Source organism: Asterias rubens, chromosome 16, assembly GCF_902459465.1.
Source record: "Asterias rubens chromosome 16, eAstRub1.3, whole genome shotgun sequence".
In the NCBI taxonomy this organism is placed as follows: domain Eukaryota; kingdom Metazoa; phylum Echinodermata; class Asteroidea; order Forcipulatida; family Asteriidae; genus Asterias; species Asterias rubens.
Genome location: NC_047077.1, coordinates 11,959,797 through 11,982,607, shown reverse-complemented (window position 1 = coordinate 11,982,607; position 22,811 = coordinate 11,959,797). Strand labels below are relative to the sequence as shown.

Sequence of the window (22,811 nt, the reverse complement as noted above, 5' to 3'; positions counted from 1 at the left end):
TTTCTATACACCCTCATGACAATCTGTTTTGTCAGGTATAACAAACTCAAGGTAAGTTTCTGTACAGGTATGGTTAAGGTTATCCCACTTTACTATTGTTCCATTCATAGAGACAGATTTCGGGCTGTCATGTCAGCTTGGAAATCCATACTTCTTATAATATTTAATTTCATTTTCTATACACCCTCATGACAATCTGTTTTGTCAGGTATAACAAACTCAAGGTAAGTTTCTGTACAGGTATGGTTAAGGTTACCAGTGACAGAAATGTTTACTATTATGTCTTTCTGGTATGTGTGTTCTATGTACAAGTTTGTAGTAGCAAACACTAGTAAGTAGTTAATACGGTGTAAGTATATCAGTAAGCGTGTTAAATGGGTTATGTCTGACAATCTGGTAATATCTTTGGTGTGCTCTTATTATAAAACATTGGTGTGCTCTGATTATAAAACATTTAAAGTATACGGGTTAATAATTATTGTAGGTAGTTAAGGTACAAGTATTGTCTTGATAAATGAGTAAGTGTAGTATGTGTCGCAAATAATATGGTTTTAAAAGAATTCCCCATTTGGACACTTTTCCTTTTTCGTCCATTTGTCTCTTGTTCTTAACCAACTGATCTGATGTAGTTATGATAGATTTTCTTTGGGCTACCATCTCATCTTGGAAATCCTTTCATTTGTCCTATCTTGAAAACAAATTCTCTTCTCTATCTGTGCACCCTGGATCTCTTTTTTTAAAGATGCAGTCCCCATCCCATGACAATCTGTTTTGTATGGGATGACCAACTCAAGGTAAGCTTCTGAATGTATGGGTACGTTTAGGGCCGGCCTACAGTTTCAGAAATGTACAACTATGTCTCACTGGTTATGTGTATTCTGTTACCAAGTTTTGTAGTGATCATTTTTTGTAAGTAGCTAATAAGGTAAGTAAATCAGTAAGCGTGTTAAATTAGTTTTACTGGTTATAATGTGATAAACATTTATGTAGTTATTTCATAAGGTATAAAATTAGTAAGTGTAGTCTACGGTGTAAATTATTGGGATTTTTGTATTTTGTTTTAGGACACTTTTCCTTTATCATCACATGTCTCTTGTCCTTCTTAGCTTATCGGTGTGAGATAGTTGACGAGACAGCTTCGTCTTATCGTGTATTTCTTATCTTATAAATGTCTCTTCTCTATCTATGGACTCTGAATCTCTTTTTTCCAAGATTCAGTCCCCATTCCCCGACACTTTGATTTTTGTCAGGGATAAGGTAAGTTTCTGCACATGTATGGGTTCACATTATTGTCGCCCACTGTGGTAATATTCGGTATATTGTATAACACACAGTATAAGTTAAAATGGGTAATATTCTTTAAGAAGTTAACGTACAAGTATATCAATATCAAGTATATCAAGCGTGATAATTGAATAAGTGTATTTTATGGTGCCAGTTATTCGTTTGTAATTTGTTATTTGTTCGTTTACTTCTTTATTATTTTATTTATGACACACTTCCTTTTTCATCCATGTCTTCAGTCCCGAACGGTCGGTGTAAGACACTTTGGGCTTTCATCTCACTATATCCTCAGCTAAATATTCACCATATATTTTCACAACTTCCTAATATACGTCAAAAAGGGTCCTGCTCTTTTTGGTACCTATATACTCCCTACTTCCCTGGTTTCCCTGACCAGTCCCCTTGTCCATTTAATAAAAGTATTAAACAGTGGTAGTAATGTTCACTTTGATGATACTGTGTGGGTACATTGTGAAAAGGTCATAAATGTAGTAATTGTGTTATGTGTATGCATGTTACCGTTAGTAATAGGAACAACGGTACATCGTGAAGATTACATTTATTTTCTACTTCTATTCTCTCTGTTCACGTTTCAACCTATCAATGACATTCCTTTCGCTTCGTAAGAAGTGTCTATTTGGTTGTCGAGTCTAAAGCACAAACCTCTCCTGTGATTGTAAAACACATCTTCATGGATGAGAATTAAGAAATAAAAATAGATGGTGCACAATCTATTTTGATTCTCAATTCAGATTCCTTTTCTCACCCTTTTCTTCCTTTCATTTCCAAATCCTTTGCCTTTTCATGAGTCAGGTAAGTGTGTGCGAATAAAGGAGTAACGGATACTAAACGCAATAAATGATACATTTAAGAAAAGGAAACGGAGGATAAAGCAAACATTTAGAGACATGTCGTGTCAAGAATGATATTTTATGCGTGCGCCAGGGAGATACTTGGAAACGACGAGGGTAAAGGACAGCGATAAACTCTGCCAGGACCACTACTTTGGAAGAGACCTGCATTGCACTGTTTTCTTTTAAAATTAAGAGACATAAAAAGACATCAAAAGATGATGAGGGCTGTCAGGTTGGCGTATAGTGGTCTTTCATCGCCTTCCACATCCAGCACCCTGGTTCGAATCCCGCCCGGGTAGATTTTCAGTCCCTGACTGCCTGTGTTTTCCCATGAATTCATTCTACTTCTATAACTGAAACTTCCTTCCTTCCTTGGATTGAATTAACTTTTTTTAGCTTCATAGCCAGTAAAAGAAAATGAATCGAGAGGCTGAGGAATTGATGTAGATTTCCTCAACTGCTCTTGTCTGCTCAACTGTTTACATTGTGCCTTGTGTAGGCACTGTTGCACTGTTTGTTTGTTTTTTGTTTTTTAAATAGGCCTAGAGACATAAATTATTTAATGTATGCATAACTAAATAAGGTCGCAAGTAATTAGTTTGTTGATTAATAGTTTATGAGTTAATCAAGGAGTGAATTAAAGAGAATGTGAATTAATATTAATGAATGCATAGGTTGCTGAAAAATATAAAATGGAACTTGGGTTAATTAATATTAGGCTAAATAAATAAGATGTCCACCAAACATAAAATTCCAAACAAACATTCATGCAAGTTACAACAGCAAACGCATCGCATTGCTAACGCGCAGCTTTTGCCATCCGTGAAGAATCCCCTAGTGCCCTCAAAAATTGAAACTGAGATGAGGTTGTCATTTCTTAATGATACACCCTAAACATTAATTGACTCATACCACTGATCAAAGTCAGAAACCTTCAGGCTGTGACACCACGCCCAACAAAGTATCTTCAATATCAGTGTCGAATCGACCACGCCCATGTATGGGTTTTACGCGACTTCCGCCAAGAAATCACTCCGAGTTGTTCTGCTGTACACCCACCATTCTGCTATCATCCAGTAACACGCGACATTTTACCACACCCATCTATGTTATAGAAGAAATCATCAATGTGAAAGCGTCAATCAACCACGCCCATCAGTGTTAACCAGGAAGTTGTCAATGTGAATGGTCTCAATTAACCACGCCCAACAAAGACAACTTAGAACAATGTGAGTTCGTCATTTACCACACCCAGAGAAAGGATCATGTGAATGCATTTTTAACCACACCTTGCCATGCAAAGAAAGGATGTACCAAAAAGCATTATGTGACTTTATTATTGCTTATCTTACTTGTCAATGTAGTAAAATAGGCTCAACAAAAGTATGTTGCTTGTGTGTCAAAACTAGAGCCGACACAAACAGTTCGTGTACACTTTTTTTACTCTAGTTTTAAGTTGGTGTTAAGTTGGCATTATTACATAAATTGGTATGCAATTTTGCAATACAGTATTCAAGGTCCTGGTCACGACTCAAATGTAGTGATAACTATTGTTTTAATAGTGCCGCAGGTCTAGAGGAAATTATGTGTAAAGTTTACAACTCTTCGGAGCCATTGAGTCACCACAGTCGCATACTTTGATATCGACACAGAACAAACGTCGAGGGTGCACTTGTCACATGGAAACAGTTTTAATTTCCAAAGGAGAAAACATTTGTATGTATACAAATAATGAACAACTTTACTTATGAAGTAAAAAGGGGCGTTTTGAACACTGAGAGCAGCTGATACATAACCGCAGGAAAAAAAAAATCTCCGATGGCTAAAATTATATCCAATCACAACACATCGTACAGCACCCAAAACCATTTACACGGATAAAACACTAGCTTTTAAATATTCTTCATTTTGGTTTAATTTAACTGATAACTAAAGCACGTATGAAGTGAAGGATGAGAATGTGAAAATGTCGGTGTAAACAGTAAACGATTATAATTATATATATACAAAAAAACTTTAAATATTATTATTTCATAAACGAATAAATAAATAGGTTTCAAAAATAGCTATTGGACAGTACCATTTATACCAAAGGGTAATTGGAAAAGTGCAAGGCTCTGGGTTGTTCTCTGTGGTGCCGAAACATGGCGAATAGATCTTCAAAGCTTCTTTGCTCTTTAATCTACCAACTCGAAGAGAAGACGAGAAAGGCTGTTAGGTTGGCGTAGTGGCCTTTCCTCGCCTTCCACCTATAGGACCCTGGTTCGAACACGTCAGTGGCACTACGTGGATTAAGTTTTCAGTCCCTGACTGCTTGGGTTTTCCAAATGGATTCTTTGAGGTTTTCCTCTCACGTCTAAAACTGAAACTTTATTCCTTCCTTGTCTTCTTTCCACTGGGTTCTTGGCTATACCCGGTATAGTACATGGATTGAATTCACTTTTATTAGTTTGAAAGACAGTTAAAGAAAATGGATCGAAAGTCTGAGGAAATGATGGAGATTTCTTCGACTGCTCTTGTCATTACAACTGTTTACATTGTGCCGTGTGTAGGCCTATTTGTTTATAGATTATAGTATTTTATGCAAGGCAAATATCAATTTCAAATAATATTTCAAGTAAGATAATAACACAAAATAACTTCAGGGTGCGAGAAGTGTGAATGTTTTGTTGGTTGGTTGATATGTATTAATCAATACTTTCAATAAATTGTTCATTAATAGTTTTTTAAACCAATACTAAGATCATTCAGTCAAACATATTTTTCATAATAAACACAAATCATCGTCAACACGCGTGCCAAGCGAATATTATAGGGTGAAGGAACACCAAAAATAAACCATAAACTTTATTTCGTACGGAACACTTTGTCAGTGAGGAATTACTCGACGGATTTGAACTTCAAGAAAATCAGCAAGATGCGAAAATGGATTTAGTGTGTATACTTCTTTGCTCCAGATTCAAGACATTGACACGTAAATTGTACTGTATGTGGGTACATACCTCTGTGGGTACAACTCACTGGATATACCTCACTGGATATACCTCACTGGATATACCTCACTGGATATAACTCACTGGAAATACCTCACTGGATATGCCCTACTGGATATTTCTCACTGGATATACGTTACTGGATATACCTCACTGGATATACCTCACTGGATATACCTCACTGGATTTACCTCACTGGAAATACCTCAATGGATACACCTCACTGGATATACCTCACTGGATATACCTCGCTGGATATACCGCACTGGATATTTCTCACTGGATATACCTCACTGGATACACCTCACTGGATATACCTCACTGGATTTACCTCACTGGAAATACCTCAATGGATACACCTCAATGGATATACCTCGCTGGATATACCTCACTGGATATTTCTCACTGGATATACCTCACTGGATACACCTCGCTGGATGTACCTAAATGGATGTACCTCAATTAATGTACCTCAATGGATACACCTAACTGGATATACCTCCCTGGATATACCTCACTGGATATACCTCACTGGATATAACTCACTGGATATACTTCGCTGGATATTTCTCACTGGATATACCTCACTGGATACACCTCGCTGGATATACCTCAATGGATATACCTCACTGGATATTTCTTACTGGATATACCTCACTGGATATTTCTCACTGGGTACACCTCACTGGATATACCTCACTGGATATACCTCAATGGATACACCTCACTGGATATACCTCAATGGATACACCTCACTGGATATACCTCCCTTGATATACCAAGATGGATATACATCAATGGATACACCTCACTGTGGATATACCTCACTGGACAAAGGGCCTACTCACTGCAGAGGTGAACTACAGCGACCACAATATGAAACCTCCAAGTCTTTTTTGAGAAAGAGTAGCAAATCACGACAAATGTAATGTAAAACAGTGTCAATACATACTTTTTTTTAAATGTATAAATAAAAACTTATTGTATTTGTTATAGTTTTAATTAGTTACTTGAAGGATATGTTATTTTCCAATAAGAAACAGGTGAACTAACCTGGAAATTAATATTGGAAGTGAACAATCTTACATCAAAACTTGTGCCATTTATAATGGAGACAAAACAGCAAACCAATCTTCAAAGGAGAAGTCGAACGTGACATACACAGCAGGACACTATTGCAAGTGAACAGTTAAGTTATAGAGTGGACATTAGACGTCAGCAAAAAGGCCAAGTGACAAGATCAAAATATCAAGGACAATATAAACTTTTCGAATGGATATTCATCATCCGAACGAGCTAGACGGAAGCGCATTGCCAAAAGAGAAATACAAATATTAAACACTTTAAATTTGAAACAGTCATGCAAACTTTAACAAAAACGAATACAACACCTAAATTATTGTAATAGCAATTTAATTTTAATAGCAGTTTATTAAAAAACGCGTGAGAGACGTCAGATGAATGAAAAGAGATGGGTTTCGTGTGCTAGTGGATTAAACACATTTAAATAAACGAAACTAAACTTAAAATAAAAATTAAATTGTTATTTGGTGGGAATCGCACAAGGAATAATGCCTGTCTTCGTTGTCGATTGTACAACACATCCTCACATATTGACAAGGATTATATTCCTCATCCTCAAGAATTGATAGTCTGACTACTTTTTCATGGAGACAACTTTTCCTTTCTATGTCAAAGTTCCCAAATTCTTTTCTACTTTTCTTCTTCAACTGCCATGTATTTAGGCTGCTCTACATCTTTTGTATGAATTGGTGTCTTGACTCCAAATTACATTCAAACTTTCACTCCGTGCATCAAGTTAGTGTTCTCCTATATTAGGACACATACAGCCACGAATTTACTTCCTCTGGTCATCTTCTTAAGATATTTCTTAATGATTGCAAAAAAGGTAAGTGTGTAGAATACGGGACTCTTCATGCCAACTGTGGCATCATCTTCTTTCTTTACAAAATACTATGATCTTACAACTTACTTCTTTCCTGGCTGTGAAATCAAGCATTCTTCATCTTTGAAGATGGCTCCACAGATTTAACTTCCGCTTAAGTTAAATGCCAAAACTTGAAACATCTCAAGAAAGCTGCTACACCAGAATGTTTGACGCGGGAAGAAGGACGGTGCATAGATGTATATATACCTACTTCAGGTCCCATGTAACGCGAAAAGATGTTTCCAAGTATAGCCTCAAATGTTGTCATAATTGGTTTTCATCTTTGTGAAAGGAGAGGACATCTTCAAGAGGAACAGGGTAGCGAGCTTAACCAATGTTGGATAACTTTTACTTGTGTATCACACTCGGGAAACTCTTCTCATTGCATAATTGTCCAGCTGAGGGAAAATGTTGACGTGAACAAGGCTGACGAAAGCATCACCCGAGGATACCACTGCGAGGTGGAAACACAAGCGGTTTTTTTATATTTATTTTTTTACTTACTACATTAGGCTTAACAGTATTTAGTTTAAACTTAACAAATTATTATGTGAGTGACAACTTGATACGACACGAGTAGTGAGTGAGTGGTGAAGCTGAAATGACTGAACCCGTAATAGAGGAATGAATTTTAAAGTGGGATCGAAATAGTCAATTAATTAATCAAATTAAAACCATTAAATTGACACAACGTTTATAAACATCAAACATTGCTCATTTCAGTCAAACAGACAACAACATCTTATACGTTAACACGTGGCATTAAGCGTTTGTGCACTGCAAACTGGAATTCAAAACATTACGTCATCGCGTGGGCCTCAATGGATGCACCAATCAGGATCGCGACTGAGAGGTATCAGTGTCAACTCAAGATTACCCATGCACTGTGGAAACTGGAATAAAAACATTACGTCATCGCATGTGACTACAGGATCGCGATTGATTACCCACTGTCATGGCGTGTGACTCGATGGATGCACCAATCAGGATCGCGACTGAGAGGATTCAGCGCCAACTCTTGAACATTATTCATGTATTCGAACAACTACCCGCTCTGGATACTAACGAGGCTGTGATGAAATGTGAATATGGAGGAAGAAGGATTGGAATAACCATGGAGAAAGGAATTTTGTGGAGAGGTTTATAACACCTAGCTTGCCCATTTGAATAACTTTTAATTAATTGAGAAGCTATTAGTAAGCATATCGTAAGGATTATAATCATCAATAGGCGAGAAAGCTGTTGGCATCATGAAGTGCATGATGAAATTAATAGCATCGAGTAATGGTAGAAGCTTCAGTGATAACGCTTTAGTTTCTTTAAGTCAACATTGGAAGAAGTCACTGAGGGTTTTCTTTGCATACTGAGTGTCGTATTAAGTGGTAAAGTGTAACAATGGATAGCTTGTTAACTCGTCTAGGCTCTTTGCAGCCAAATTGTATTATTTTTGCTTTGTTTTATTAATTCATTTGTGAAAAAATTGTATTATAGGCCTTTAATAGAGTGGTTCACCACACGATTTATTTTAAGTTTCATAAGTGTGAAAGTCATAACTATTGTAAGTTGTTTTAGTAGATGATGGAAGCTTCATTGAAAACCGTAATACGTCACATGAGTTCACCAAACGTCAACAATAGAAGAAGTCTCATACAAAATGTTTTCATCCAATGATAAAGGGAGGCTCTGACCAGCCACATTGTGCTATGTTGTGTTTTGTTAGAAAATTGTGTTGTTAAAAAAAGTATCATAAAGGGGTTAACTATGTATTGTGAGGCATGCCTTTATGCGACAGTCATCAATAAAGTAAGTTTTATTTTAGGAAATAGTTGTCTTAAATTTACGGATTCCTGATACTCCCGAAGTATCCAAGAGAACGAAGCGTCTAGCTACTGATAATTGCTTATTTAGAGCAAATAAAATAGTCTACCCATTGAGAATGTGGGACTATTCGGACGGCGTACATTACTCTATACCGGAATTTGAGTGCGGGATGGAAATAGTGGGTTGAGCCACTCAAACTTCGCAACATTCGCCGTGTCTTCGTAATCGTTGGTAACGAACTCGGAACATCCATTCAGTCATTTTCCACCTCCCTATGGAAGCGCAAAAGCGTGCGTAAGCGTTGGCAACGTTCGTAAAGGCATTGAACAGATCGTATGTGAATGAGAGAGATGACCGAGGGTGAGACCGAGACGAAAAAAGTTCACTTTCCAATGATCCAATCACAATTTTTGGGCGAATTCACCGCGAAATTCAATTATTATTCATTGCAATATCGCCACCACAGTGTGATGAGAGCAGCACCAGTAGAAAAACAGCACTGTGGTCAAGGAACGGTGTACTACGTCGAATTCAAGGTAATCAATTTGACGTGTGTTGGAGTTATCTTAGGCCTAATTTAAGACTTTTGATTTTCCAGGCCTAGATAATAAATAGTTTCCAGAAAATTCTCTATTTATCTTGTAACATTTTAACTGGACATTGTTTTTTACATTAAGCATTTACTTTTTCTAACCTCAGCTTCAACTTTTTATTTAAATTATTTATGTGTTCTAAGTTTGTGTGATGGATTTTGTAACTTTGTACTTTATAACCAATGCAACCCCGATTATTGGTTGCTTATGGTTGTTTTTATATAACAGTTATAATTACAGGCTTTTAAACTATTTCTTTGACGTCACTCCACTGATGAAAGTCAGATACGAATCTACACTCAATAATTGCAAATTATTATTTACGGGGCTAATTAACTGTAGCTTCGAAGTTGCGAATCTACACCTAAACTGTCTGTTCGTTATTACATAACTTAAGTAAAAATAGTTCAAGATATTAAAGTACGTGGTTTAATAGTTCAGCTTGAAAAATTACTGTAATTGTCAACGACCAGTCTTCTCAATTGATGTATCTCAACATAATGCATACAATTAAAACTAACAAACTTGTGAAAATTTGAACTCGATTGGTCGTCGAAGTTGCAAAAGACAATGATGGGGAAAAAACACCCTTGTCACACGTATAGTTTTGTGCTTTTAGATGCGTTATTTCGGGAGCTCAAAATGAATCTGTGGTCAAAATTAAAACCAAATAAACATGTTTAGTTTAAAATTACTTCTTTCTCGGAAACTTCAGAGGGAACCGTTGCTCGCAATATTTTATACTATCAGCAGCTCTCCATTACCAAGTAAGTTTTTATACTAACAATTATTTTGAGTAGGCTAGTTACCAATTCTATTCCTTTATCAATTCGTTAAGTCAACCAAAAATTACTGTCACCATTTATTGTTAACTGAGTATACTCTATACATTGTTGAAAGCGCTATGCTTAAGTATAGGCCTTTATGCCTAGGCCTTTTTTTCTAGTTGTAATGACCATTTCCGTCGCTTGACAAATTAGGTCTAGGCTACACGACATTCAGTGTTTTTATTATTTAGAAATCAAATGCAATGAAACTGTTATCAATACGGGAAATTAATTAATTCAGAGAGTAGACTCTAAAGTGTATTTCGGCTCGTACATTCTCTCCATGAATCTACACCTTCATTCCATTAGCGGTGAGCATAGGCCTAATCATCGATAGGGGCCTACTATTAATTTTTTTTAATTTTTTTTTTAGACTCTTTTTTTTATGATCCACTTTGAATAGAGAGAACATAGGCCTAATCATCGATAGGGGCCTACTATTAATTTTTGTTTAATTTTTTTGTAGACTCTTTTTTTTAATGATCCACTTTGAATAGAGAGAACAACTTTTGTTACGTCACCAACTTAGGTGAGGAACGGACGGCTGTGTGGGGAAATGGAGGAGGCCGTTTACAAAAAATAACTTTGTTATTAGCATTTTTAGAGAGTAGGCAAATCTGATTAAAGTTCGACCTTCTTGTTTGCAAACTTTGGAAACATGCCGATCAGAATTGATTTGTTTTGGTCGTGATGTAGGCCTATGTACCTTTTATTTGAAAATTTCCTTTGAAAAATTCGTTTTCTTTTTATTTTGTTTGTCATCCCTCAAAATAAAATTTCGATGGGATGTTCGTTACTTTGGCTTACTTACAACTCTCTCTTTTCCACATTATTGATGAGTTGTGTGAGTTTCTTTTAATAATCACAAAGCATTAAACGTTGGACTGGGCACAAGTAGTATTAAGCATTTAGGTTAGCATGTAGGTAGGCATGTAGGTTACCATTTCAGTCTTCCATAGAGTTATAAACAAACATAGTTATACAAGTTATAATTATAAAAACTTTATTAGGTTCTTATTATTTCCCATAATGGTGCTCTCTGGGGGTTTTCAAAAGTTTATGCGTAAGTTTTCGACAAAAGAGGGCGCCCTTCCAAATGTCCAGGAAATAATTTCAAGTCTGTTCCCCACTACATCGAATGTCAGAACTTGTGATATACCTTAAAGGTATCTGACTATCTTTATGTGTATCCCTGTTTTAACGTTAAAGATTATTTTTGTGAAAAACACTATTATTTCGCTAGTCGTTTCCGCCAGTTTACACTTGTCATACACACCTCTGGAGGATCTTTATACAAAACAACTCACATTTTGGTTTCGTTTTTGTGGTAGACGGCATCGAGCTTGCAAAGCAGTGCCCATGACAGCAAAATGCCGGAGTTAATTAGTGTTTTGGAGTTTGTAAACGAGGCAAATGAGGATCTTAACTCGCCAACGACGTCCACTTTTGTGGGGAAAATGGGAGCATGTCGGAATGTTGTTTCACAGTTGGAAGAGGTGAGTGTGGCTCTAGAAAAATTACCTGTAAACAAAGACTTTCTTCTCATTTTAAGATCACTTTCGTGACGTGTGTGGTGTGGCCTAGCCTTTGAATAAGATAAATCATGTTTCCTTCTACTTGACTTGCTTGGTTGATAACTTGACTCATTTGAGGGATTGAATTGGCTGGTCGCTGGAGTTTTGCCTTTATTATTTAAATTGGGTTTGTTTTTCTGTTAAAATGTTTCAAATTATTGATTTAGACTTTTGTTGTATGTAATGTAGGCCAACCTTTCTAACAAAAATTGTAAAACTTTGAAAAAGGACAACTCTTTTAAAAACATAGACTTGTAAATGTAAGTTGTATTGTATTTTTATGCTATGGTGACTCATACCGTAGTTGTTGTATGTAATGTTGTAGTGTAACTAAGACGTGGATGTAGAATAGTTCGACGGCTCTCCAGACTTTTGTTGCAGTTTATAATGTAATGATTTTTAAAAGTGGTAAAAAAAGGAGCAAATCTGCTGACTAGCTGTTGAAACATGTTTAACCATTTCGCCCTGCACACATTGCGGAAGCTTCGTAACCCTCCGGCTACACCGTCGTGGGCAGGAGGGTTACAGTATCGCAACTATCCGGACTTATGTTTTTGAGCGTGGAGAAAAAACACAATTCTGCTCATCACTCAACCATCGGAAAAAATTTCTGCATCCTGCCACACTTTTCATTTGTAATGAAATAAATGAGTGTGTGAAAAAGTGGTGGCAGGATACGGACAGTTTTCTGAATTAGGCCCTGATGAAATAAATTATTTTCATTTGCATTCTATTTTTATCCTTTAAAATTTAACTGACCATGCTGACCCGGCCTCCTAGCTATAACACCAACCTAATAAATGCCTACCAAAGTGCAATACTGTACCCAGAACATGTATGATGACTAGTACTAGTATGAGGTTCATTTCACTGAGACGATAGGGGGAAAAAAATCATAGTTCTAGGAGAATCAAGTATAGACCCAAAGAAAAGAAAAAAACAGTTGATTGGCCCTCCCAGGCCCTCCCTCATCCCTTTTTGAGGCCGCATCCTTTTAAAAGAATTTTTTTTTTTTTACTTTTCTGTGTTTCTCATTAATTTTACTGAATCTTTTAAGAACTTGTAATAAAAGTAAGTGGTGACTTTAAACTGAAGAATTGATGGCCAGTTTAAATTGAAATGCTTGGTGGCCACATTTGAAAGAAATAAAAATAAAAAGGCCATCATCCTCCTCTTTTTGGAAAAAAAAACCGGACTATCAACAGGGCCCAATTTCATGGCTATTCATGGTCAAAGTCTGTGCTAACGATCACGATCCTGCTTAGGTGAAAGCGCCAAATTTCTGCGCTAGCCTTGTTAGCAGAGAATGCCTAGTAACATGGAGTATGCACGCGCACAAGTCAAATTGCCCCGCTAGCCCGTGAAGTTCGCTTACCGTAAGCACAGAATTTCCTGCTTCCGTCAGTGCCGATTTTTTGCAATACGGTAGGCAGAGCCTTAAAATTGGGCCCAGTTGTATTTTGTTTACTCGCCGATAAGTGTACACGTTAAATGGTAGTAGTCCATTTTCCTTCTGTCCCTTTCTCCCCTTCTTCACATAGTGTCTCAATCAATGATCAAATCATTCATGTTGAAGACTGTGGTTAAAATTGCGAAAAAATATTACAAATTTAGTGTGTGGTGAAAATTTTCCTTGTAAAGCATTGAAAAAAGCTACGGAGGATTCGGGATGAAAATATCGTAGCGTTATTAAACATTCATCAGAACTTTGCTACTCAATAGAACATTTAGTGTTGACCACACAAAACATATTCTGGAGAAGAAAACTGTAGAATGCAAAATAAGTGCAAGAAATCATTTCCTGGTGAACTGTTTTATATAGTAGTACCGTGATTTTTTTTCTCTGTATCACACACTCAAATCTATTTTGTTTCTCTATATTTTGACTTGACCACGTAAGTGACCATTCAGATAGTCAGTTGAACATATTAAATTTTGTTCTTCCTAAAGTTGTGGGTGTGTTGGTCAAAAGAATTTAAACTGAAAGACCAACATTTTTACAGTATTTTATGCACTATATTGGGATGCACCAAGTGAGAATACTGGTCTTTGAAAAAAGACAATTGTATCAAATGTGTCCAATGCCTTTACGCTTTTATTAGGCATCTGAAAGCAAATTTTTGCGACAAGGGTGTTTTTTCTATCATTATTCTGTTGTAACTTTGATGACCAATAGGGTTAAAATATTCACAGATTTGTTATTTATACATGTGTTGGGATACACCAAGTGAGAATACTGGTTCTTAACAAAATACCAAAGGAGTCCAGTGCCTTTACGCATGCAAGGTCTGTTTGATGGTTGACCACACCACACCATTGATAGAGTGACTCATTCTGTCAGTATTTTACCAATAGGTAAACACAGGGAGCTCCTCTGAAGATTAAGTCACACAACAAAAACTTTGGTCTGAAGTTACATCTAGCTAGACAGAGACGGACAACAAACATTGTGGTCTGTCTTTTGTCAACTTGTTTTTCAGAAAATAATCACAGTCAGAGGATGGGAGGGCGGGGATGGGGGGCGGTCTAGACAAACACCAAACTGATGATCAATAATAACTGGACATTTCATAGATTCCCCCTCACCCCGCCCCCCCCCCCTCCCCCACCCGATGTCAAGCAAATACAGTGGTTTGGGGTAAAATAAGAGAGATAGTCAGTATTTCAATTTTGAAATATTCCTGCTCTTCCTGGCTTTGAAAAACAAATAACTGTTTAAGAATCAGTGAGTAAAACACAGGATCTTGGCCAGCTGAGTATTTGTTCGTTTTGTTTGTTGGTCAACATAAATATACATGTATTGGCCCAGTATGTTAGGCCAAGTACAAATTTTAACATTTTTAGCATCCTCGCCGCTTCCTTTTAAGAAGCCACTTTTTTCAGTATGTTGGTCCAAGTTTTATCTCCCCCTCGCCCACTTCCAAATAGAGGATACCTTTTTTTCTTTTTAAATTAAAATTTTTGTTAAAAGATATTAGCCTATGTTACTGATCTCATTAACAATTTTTATTTTAAAAATAGCCAAGCCGTTTGTAATTTTTTCAAACAGGGAGGATGCTAAACACATTTTTTTTTTTTTTGCCTTGTTGCTGAATTGTTGTTTTATTCAGCTTATTTTTACAATCCCAACTGGATGTATCAAGTTTTATTTTTACATAAATAAAAAATTCATTTTATTTTTGCATCAACTCTATGAAACATCCACACCAGATGTTACTAAATTGGTGGCTGTTTGTTTTGACCTCACAGCAAGGGTCATTACTGAAAATTAATTGCAACCAGTTGCAGAAACCCCATACAGGTTTTTCTACTGTTTGTTCACCTTTGGTGGATGATCTTTTGGACTTGGAACTTGAACTACTGTAGTTCCTGGCCCAATTTCATGGCTCTGCTTACCACCGAATTCTGTGCTTACGATCGCGATTCCCCGCTTACGTGCCAGCGCTGAATTTCTGCGCTAGCCTTGCAAGCATAGAATACCTAGTAATGTGGAGTACGCAAGCGCAGCTAAGCCAAAACTCCCCTCTAACCCGTGAAATATGCTTGCCCTAAGCACAATTCCCCGTTTCTGTAAGCACCGATTCTGTGCTTACAGTAAACAGAGCCATGAAATTGGGACCAGGTAATTAGAATAATCTCTGTAGCTGTACACTTGACACAAAATACTTTTTTAACTCAATATTAACATTCAGTTTGCATACGGGTAGTAAGTCTCAACAGTTTACGGATTAAATCAATTAAGAACACGTTAAATATGAATAACACGATACTGTATACTGGTGAACAAAAACCAAGGGCCAATTTATAGCTCTGCTTAAATGATAGAACATTACTTTTGTTAAATGTCTGCTACATGTAAGCAACAATTAGCAGGATACCATTCAAAGATGCTACATATATGGAATGTTATTTTTGCTGGTAACCTTATTCAGGTTAGCATAATTGTGTTGTACTTAGCTACATAGTTTTTGTGCTTTAAACAAAAGCAACTTTATGAAACCATTGAGTAAGGCCCCCTCTTAGTGATGAAAACTGGGTGTTCGACAACTTGGTTTTAGCACTGACCGTAACCTTACCAACAACAGTGGTTGATAGTTGGGTTACAAAGTTCTTAAAGCCATTGGACACTTTCGGTAAACTGTAGGGGCCTATTGTCCAAGGCCCACACTTTGTGTATCACATCTTATATATAAAATAACAAATCTGTGAAAATTTAGGCTCAATCGGTCATCGGAGTCGGGAGAAAATAATGGGGAAAAACCACCCTTGTTTCCGCACGTTTCGCCGTGTCATGACATGTGTTTAAAATAACTCCGTAATTCTCGACAACGAGAATTGATAATTGTTTTAATGTTTTCTCGAAAAGTAGGGCCTAAAGCATTTCATGCAATAATAATGTATTTCAAGAGAAGTCTTTAACCCTGTTTTTTTAGTTATTTGTAAATCTGTGAACTTTTTTCTGTGCCGAAAGTGTATAATGGCTTTTATGTAAATTGAGACTTAAGTCATTTGTAGCGTTCAACCCTTACACATTTTCTATTATTATTAAAACCCATTTCGTGACTCACTTTTTAAAGGTGCAACATGTGCCTCATTTCTGATTGTGCTCATTATTAATATTTTAGAAGCTGAATGAATGACTGATGGTCTTGTGATATTGTATGTCAGTACAATGTGAATTGTAGTATGTCAGTACAATGTGAATTGTAGTATGTCAGTACAATGTGAATTGTAGTATGTCAGTACAATGTGAATTGTAATATGTCAGTACAATGTGAATTGTAATGACGGGTTGTGTAGGCCTACGTGTGCTATCATATAGTGCATTGTACAAGGTCAGGACCCAATTTCATACAGCCTGTAAGCACAAAAATTTGCCAAGCATTAAATTTCTTCCTTGATGAAAACAGGATTACCAACCTAATTTCCACGTGATTTTTCAGGATAAGCAACCAACAGCTGAATACCAATAAACAAGCATTATGCAACAAATGGAAACTTAGTTGTTAATCCTGTTTTTATCACGGAAGAAATTTCATGCTAAGCAACTTTTTGTGCTTACAGACTTTTATATGAAATTGGGCCCTGGAATTTTATTTTTGAGATGGCAAGACATTTTTTCATTTTAAATAGTCACTCCCAACCACATGTAGTGGGCGGTGCTGGGCAGGCCTTCCCAGGACTCACAATTTTTGCCCAGCACTCTGAGAAAAATACATTATGCCTCCCAGCACAGATTTCAAATATTGTCCACTTTGCATTGATCTGAGACACAGCTAATGATAAGGAATGAGAAATAACACAATCCAAAGGCCATTCAACTATTGGATGGCCCCATAACACGAACAGTTTGGGATTCTGGCCTCACTTCAGCAATAATGGCCCCATGATTAAACATGAATAATTGTGTTGATCCCCTTGCCCTCAGTACACTTCCAACAAAATTTGATTCACTGCCCACCACTAAAACTGGTCTAGCTACAACCCTGCATGTAGGCCATACATCCACTTGTAGTCCCCTATATTTTTATACATTGTAATTAATATTGTAACTTGTTGGTCCAACCAATTAATTACAATACAATAATGTGTACATTATTTTATATACATCATGATACATTGTGGCATGACAAAATATTAAAATTAGTTTATTTTACTTTGTAATTGGTGAAGACAGAAAGGGTCATCAATCTAAAAACTCTTGAAGTTCCACTCCAGTATTTTCAGTTTTTATATTTTGATGTAAATTTCCTGTTTCTGTTCCATGGCAACAGGTAGGCCTATGTACATGATCATGAAACATTACAAGTCCAGTACAATCAGTCAGTATTTAGGGTACAATTGCCTCAAGTTTTGATAATGTAGGCCCTTAATATAATAGATGTGAAATGTTAAATTTGCATCGGGGATAAAGAATATTATTATTATTTTTTTTTTTTACCCATACACTGATGTGTGTTAGCACTGTATACTCAGTACTTTCCCGAGTCCTGTGAAAAAAATATCACAGCCATGTTACTCGGGTGGGATTTGAATTAGGCCCTTAATGTTTCCTGTCAAAATATTTAGCTGTGTACATGTACATGTACATGTAGGCCTACACAGTTTCTATGGTACACATACTCTGGTTACTTTGATTAAAAGTATAGTTGCTATGGGTAAAGTACATTGGTTTTATTGGTAGTGCGTAGTGCTCTCGAATATTGCTGTCTAGTAATATCACTTTGTTTTACTACAATGATTCAACATCACTAGCACACACACCAGAATGTACACACAACGTGTGTGGAAACCACAAAACAATGCTAACCTTTATGCTCAATCCCCTCTTGGTTTTGTGCACATTTTAACCTCAAAATGTTGACTACTTTAAAAGGACTTCCTATCCACACACAACAATGCCATATCAATGACTCACACCATTTTACCAATGAAGCCCTACCACACTACCCCCCCCCCCCCCCCCCCTTGTGGGGGAACTCTCTGAAAGGCTTAGTAGTAGATTAGTACATTGTACATGTAGCCTGACTCCACAGCAAGAAACATGTAAATACAGACATTCCTCTATGGTCCATAGTTCAGTGCATTTATCTGCTACTACTGTACACACTTCCGCTTACCATGGTTGTTGGCCACAGTTCTACCCTACAGCATTGTCCAAAGTTTTCTGCGATTCTCGGAATTACAATGTCGGGAAATACGTGGGGAAAACAAGAATTGTTTTTTAATAATTTAATTTTTTTGAAATAAACTTTTTATATAATACAGAAAATTCAACACAGGAACGCAAGGCTTGAACTGTAGCTGAACTTCTATACTGTGACCAGAAAGGAAAATATTCCAAGACTAAAAAACACTAGAAAAAAAAAAATAGATTACATAGTTGAACCAAAGACGTAAATTTTAATTTAACACTAAAACGTGAAGATTTGTCTCATTTGTTTTATGGGTTACTGTGCATACTACTCAACAGAATTGAAAGATATTTATCTGACTTAAAGTCAACTTTTGAAAACACCAGAGGAACGGATTAGTCTGGTTGCGAGTTTACTGGAATGACACTAAAATCACTGGTCTCGGGCTTTGGGTTCAGTGTGAATTTTGAGCTCTGCAAAGGGTTGGATAGTACAACTTCAAGCCTGGGTGACTGGTGAAATTTACTACTTGACTAGTCCCGCCTCAAATAGTTCGGACTGTCGACTCAAATATAATTAAATTCACACTGAAAGGATTGAAGGATTGTCAGTGATTGATGTCTGATTGTTTTGTATGTAAATTGTTGTGATTAGACATGAGCGACACCATTGGTTCACCAAGCAAGAAGTCATTACTTTTTACAGTATGTAGTTTGTCGTGGCGACAAGATTTTAACCAAGTAGTTGAAAAACGGTAGCCAAGATTCAACCAAACAATCAGTAGTTGCCATTACGACACTAGTCATGACTTTGACACTTCAGTACATGTAGTCACACTAGTCCCCCAGGCTTATAGGATATGGGTGCTGGAAGTATGGAATATGGAGCAGTTACACTACTTTATTGTACCTTTTCACACCCAAGGCTGGCTGTAGTCTTGAATGCTTGTTTGCTGTCCTCAAAAAACTTTCAGGGAGGTCATGATTTGTAACTAAATCTCAAGGAAATGTTGCTCAAAGTGGCCTGGGGTGAGCTGACTTTGTAAAGTGATCCCTCAAGAATAGAATGGTGGGTAGAGACATACATTGACTTTAATCTGCACTACCTTGTCAGTGTTTACTTTTGCATTGGTGTGGAAATTAATAAAAACAGTTGATTCAGGACCTTGGTTTACATGTAGATGTTTGTCATGGTGTGTTGAGAAAGGATGAAAAATATGTTGATTTTAGAGTGTTGTTGTTTGGATTACTACATGTACAATGTATACAGACAGGATTGGTAGAGCTGACAGTGTTAATGTTTTGTGTGATCAACCATAAAATAACAAACCTGTGTGAACATTTTGGGCTTAGTTTATTGTTTAAGTGAGTCAAGAGAAAATAGTGAAAAACTATGCACAACTGACAGCATGGATACAGTAGGTCAAAACACACATTTTCCTAAAAAAAAAATTATTTACCTATAGCTTTCTGTAGGTTTTTAGATGTAGATACAGATTTCTCAAATAAGACTTAAATTGAGTGGGAAATATTACACAGAAAAAAAAGGGTTTAAAGTATGAACTTTTTAATCAGACGCTTTTAGAATAAAATGAAACACTAATATAAGCCTCAGGGAACGATTTTGTCCAAAATGTTTGCATAGCAAATTTTAAAAATTATGCTAATAAGTATTGCAGTATACTTTTTGTGAAACGCTTTCAGGTTTTGAGGCAAAGATTTTAAAAATGCTGTTGAGTGTCTTGTTGCAATTTGAATTCTTTAATTGTTAATTTGATTGTTGATGTTTTTTATCCTTAAAAATCAAGTTTTTCATGTGTTCACATTCACATGTCTGAAAATCCTTCACAATCACACTGTTCTAAATGTACAGGAAGTGAACACAGTTGTAACCTTTGTTTGCCAAAAGGGCTACCTTGTACATTCCAAAAAGTCCTTTCTGGCTGACAAGATACGCACTCTGGCCTGTATGTTTCATTTTTGAAAGAGCAAGGGCATCAAGGCTTTTTCTCCTTGGTCAGTCCTTGGTAGCATGAGCAATGTAATGTTACTACATCCCGTTTCAAAGGGCACCAAGGCAATGACCAGGGGGCATGGAGGCCTTCCATGATGCTTCAGTGAAGTGCTAGTGTACCAAAAGGTCCTGTTTAGCATGCACAACAGTTGGATGCGCTACCAAAAGGTCCTGTTTAGCATGCACAACAGTTGGATGCGCTACCAAAAGGTCCTGTTTAGCATGCACAACAGTTGGATGCGCTACCAAAAGGTCCTGTTTAGCATGCACAACAGTTGGATGCGCTACCAAAAGGTCCTGGATTAGCATGCACAACAGTTGGATGCATCCAAGTTGCATCCAAAAGTTGCCTAGTGTGACAAGGCACATCCAATTCCTTTACACTCGACATGTACATTATTGTACCTGATTTACAGACAATTAATTTGTTGTTTTATCTGATTATCTCCGAACAGACATTGGATTCTGACAGGAGCGGCCTTGGCAAGATGAGGAAGTCGGTTAAATGCATCTACAACACCGGAAACAGTAAGTGACCCTGCCAGCATGGCCACGGTAACATTGGGCCTCTTATATCCTGCTAGTGCTACTGTTTGATTATAACAGTTGAATTTTGAAAACGGTTTAAAGGCACAAAAATTGGTATAATTACTCAAAGTAATTGTTAGCATAAAACTTACATGTACTTGGGAAAAGCAATGGAGAGCTGTTGATATTACAAAATATTGTGAGAAACGGCTTCCTCTGAAGTAATGTAGTTTTTGTGAAAGAGGCACTTTCTCACTCAAATAATAACAGACTTCAGATGTCAAAGCCTTTGATTAATATACAAAGTAAAGCAACAATGGTGCTTTTTTTCTTGCAGATTCAATGACTAATTGAACCCAAACTTTCACAGGTTTGCTTGTTGTTGGGATGCACCAAGTGAAAGTACTGGCATTTGACAGCCAAACATGTCCAGTGCCTTTAAATTGTTAAGTACACAGGGTTGAAATTGCCGCTGACCCGGGACCACCAGATTAACAGCAAGGCTACTGATTTTTTCTTTTTTAGCCCAGTGGACTAGTGGGTGAAAAAATGCAAAAATCAACACCACAAACAATGCTACTGTTACTGAGGTTTGAACATGGCCATGAAAATAAAAAGTGTTCTCTCCTTTGTCTCTACACCATGTCCTATTTTCATGTTCAGTCCAATTAATAATGCAAGGAATTATCTCCTTGGAAGGACAGAGTGGTGTATTTAGAAGGTCATGCATTAATTATTTGTTCGCGCAGGGAGCAGCATTATCTGGCCTGTCAACCTCGACGGAGCGTAACGCTCAACACACTCAAGTTTTCCACGCTCACAAAACAGAGCAAAAAAAGAGGCATTCTTGAGATGGATAATAGTTTTGTCATACAGGGATGATGTTTTGCTCATTGTAAGGTCAAAGCAGGTTCCCTCGGACCCGGTGAAGGGCACCTCTATCTTGTGTTTAAGCTTTTCGTTAAGTAGCCCACAGGGCGAGTAAACTGTGCATTTGTAGAAAATGCAAGAAAAGTGTTACAAAAACACTCACAAGTTCACTGTCTTCCAAAAAACTAACAAAACACCTATTACGTGTAAAACAAGTAGGCTGCTTTTAATCATTTATTCATTTATTATTCGCAAGTTTCCTAACAATAATGTATAGTCTATGCGCATTACGTAGTGAAAAAGTACATGGGTAATGTAAAACAACAATAACTTGAGAATATTAGAAAAAATGGAATGTGCACTGAAAAGTACAAGAACAATAGTTTTGACATACATGTAAAATTGAGACCTTTCTCCTCTTCCTCTGCTACGGGAAACTATGCTCTGTAGAAGTTGTGATAACCTTCCTGATTACTGTATATTTGGTTTGCGGTAACACCATGTGTGTATCTACTTGCCAGGTAGAGTTGTTCTTAGGGAACTGTCTTGCTTTATTCTACTGCCGTGGAGTAGATAATCCTGATTACACAAAATCAATAAGCGTTTTGGGACACATCTGGGGGCTAATACATGTATGAAGTGCGCACAACCTAAACAATGCCTAAGAAGGAAGAAAATGCATACAACTACATGTAGATAGGCACAGTTATCTTGGGGATGCCTGTTACAAGGCCTTCACTTGAAACTTTTATTTTGAAACACCCCATTTTGCTTTTAAAATGGAAGTAATACTTTATGCTTTCTCCAGAAGACGATCGGAGCATACTGACCAAAACGTCGAGTTGAAACCAACGGTTCTTTTCAGAACCAT

The 22,811-nt window shown here is 36.9% G+C and overlaps 1 protein-coding gene across 2 annotated transcripts in view; it reads left to right on the top strand.

Annotated features, from left to right (window-relative positions):
- The first annotated feature begins 11,571 nt into the window (after positions 1 to 11,571).
- LOC117300837 (arf-GAP with SH3 domain, ANK repeat and PH domain-containing protein 2-like) overlaps positions 11,572 to 22,811 on the top strand; it is a 46,295-nt gene continuing 35,055 nt past the window's right edge. For both annotated transcript variants that reach the window (XM_033784684.1, XM_033784682.1), the window contains exons 1-2: positions 11,572 to 11,816; positions 20,998 to 21,070. In XM_033784684.1, the coding sequence (XP_033640575.1) occupies positions 11,691 to 11,816; positions 20,998 to 21,070 (199 nt within the window). In that variant the 5' untranslated portion in view covers positions 11,572 to 11,690. The remainder of the gene's footprint in view (positions 11,817 to 20,997; positions 21,071 to 22,811) is intronic.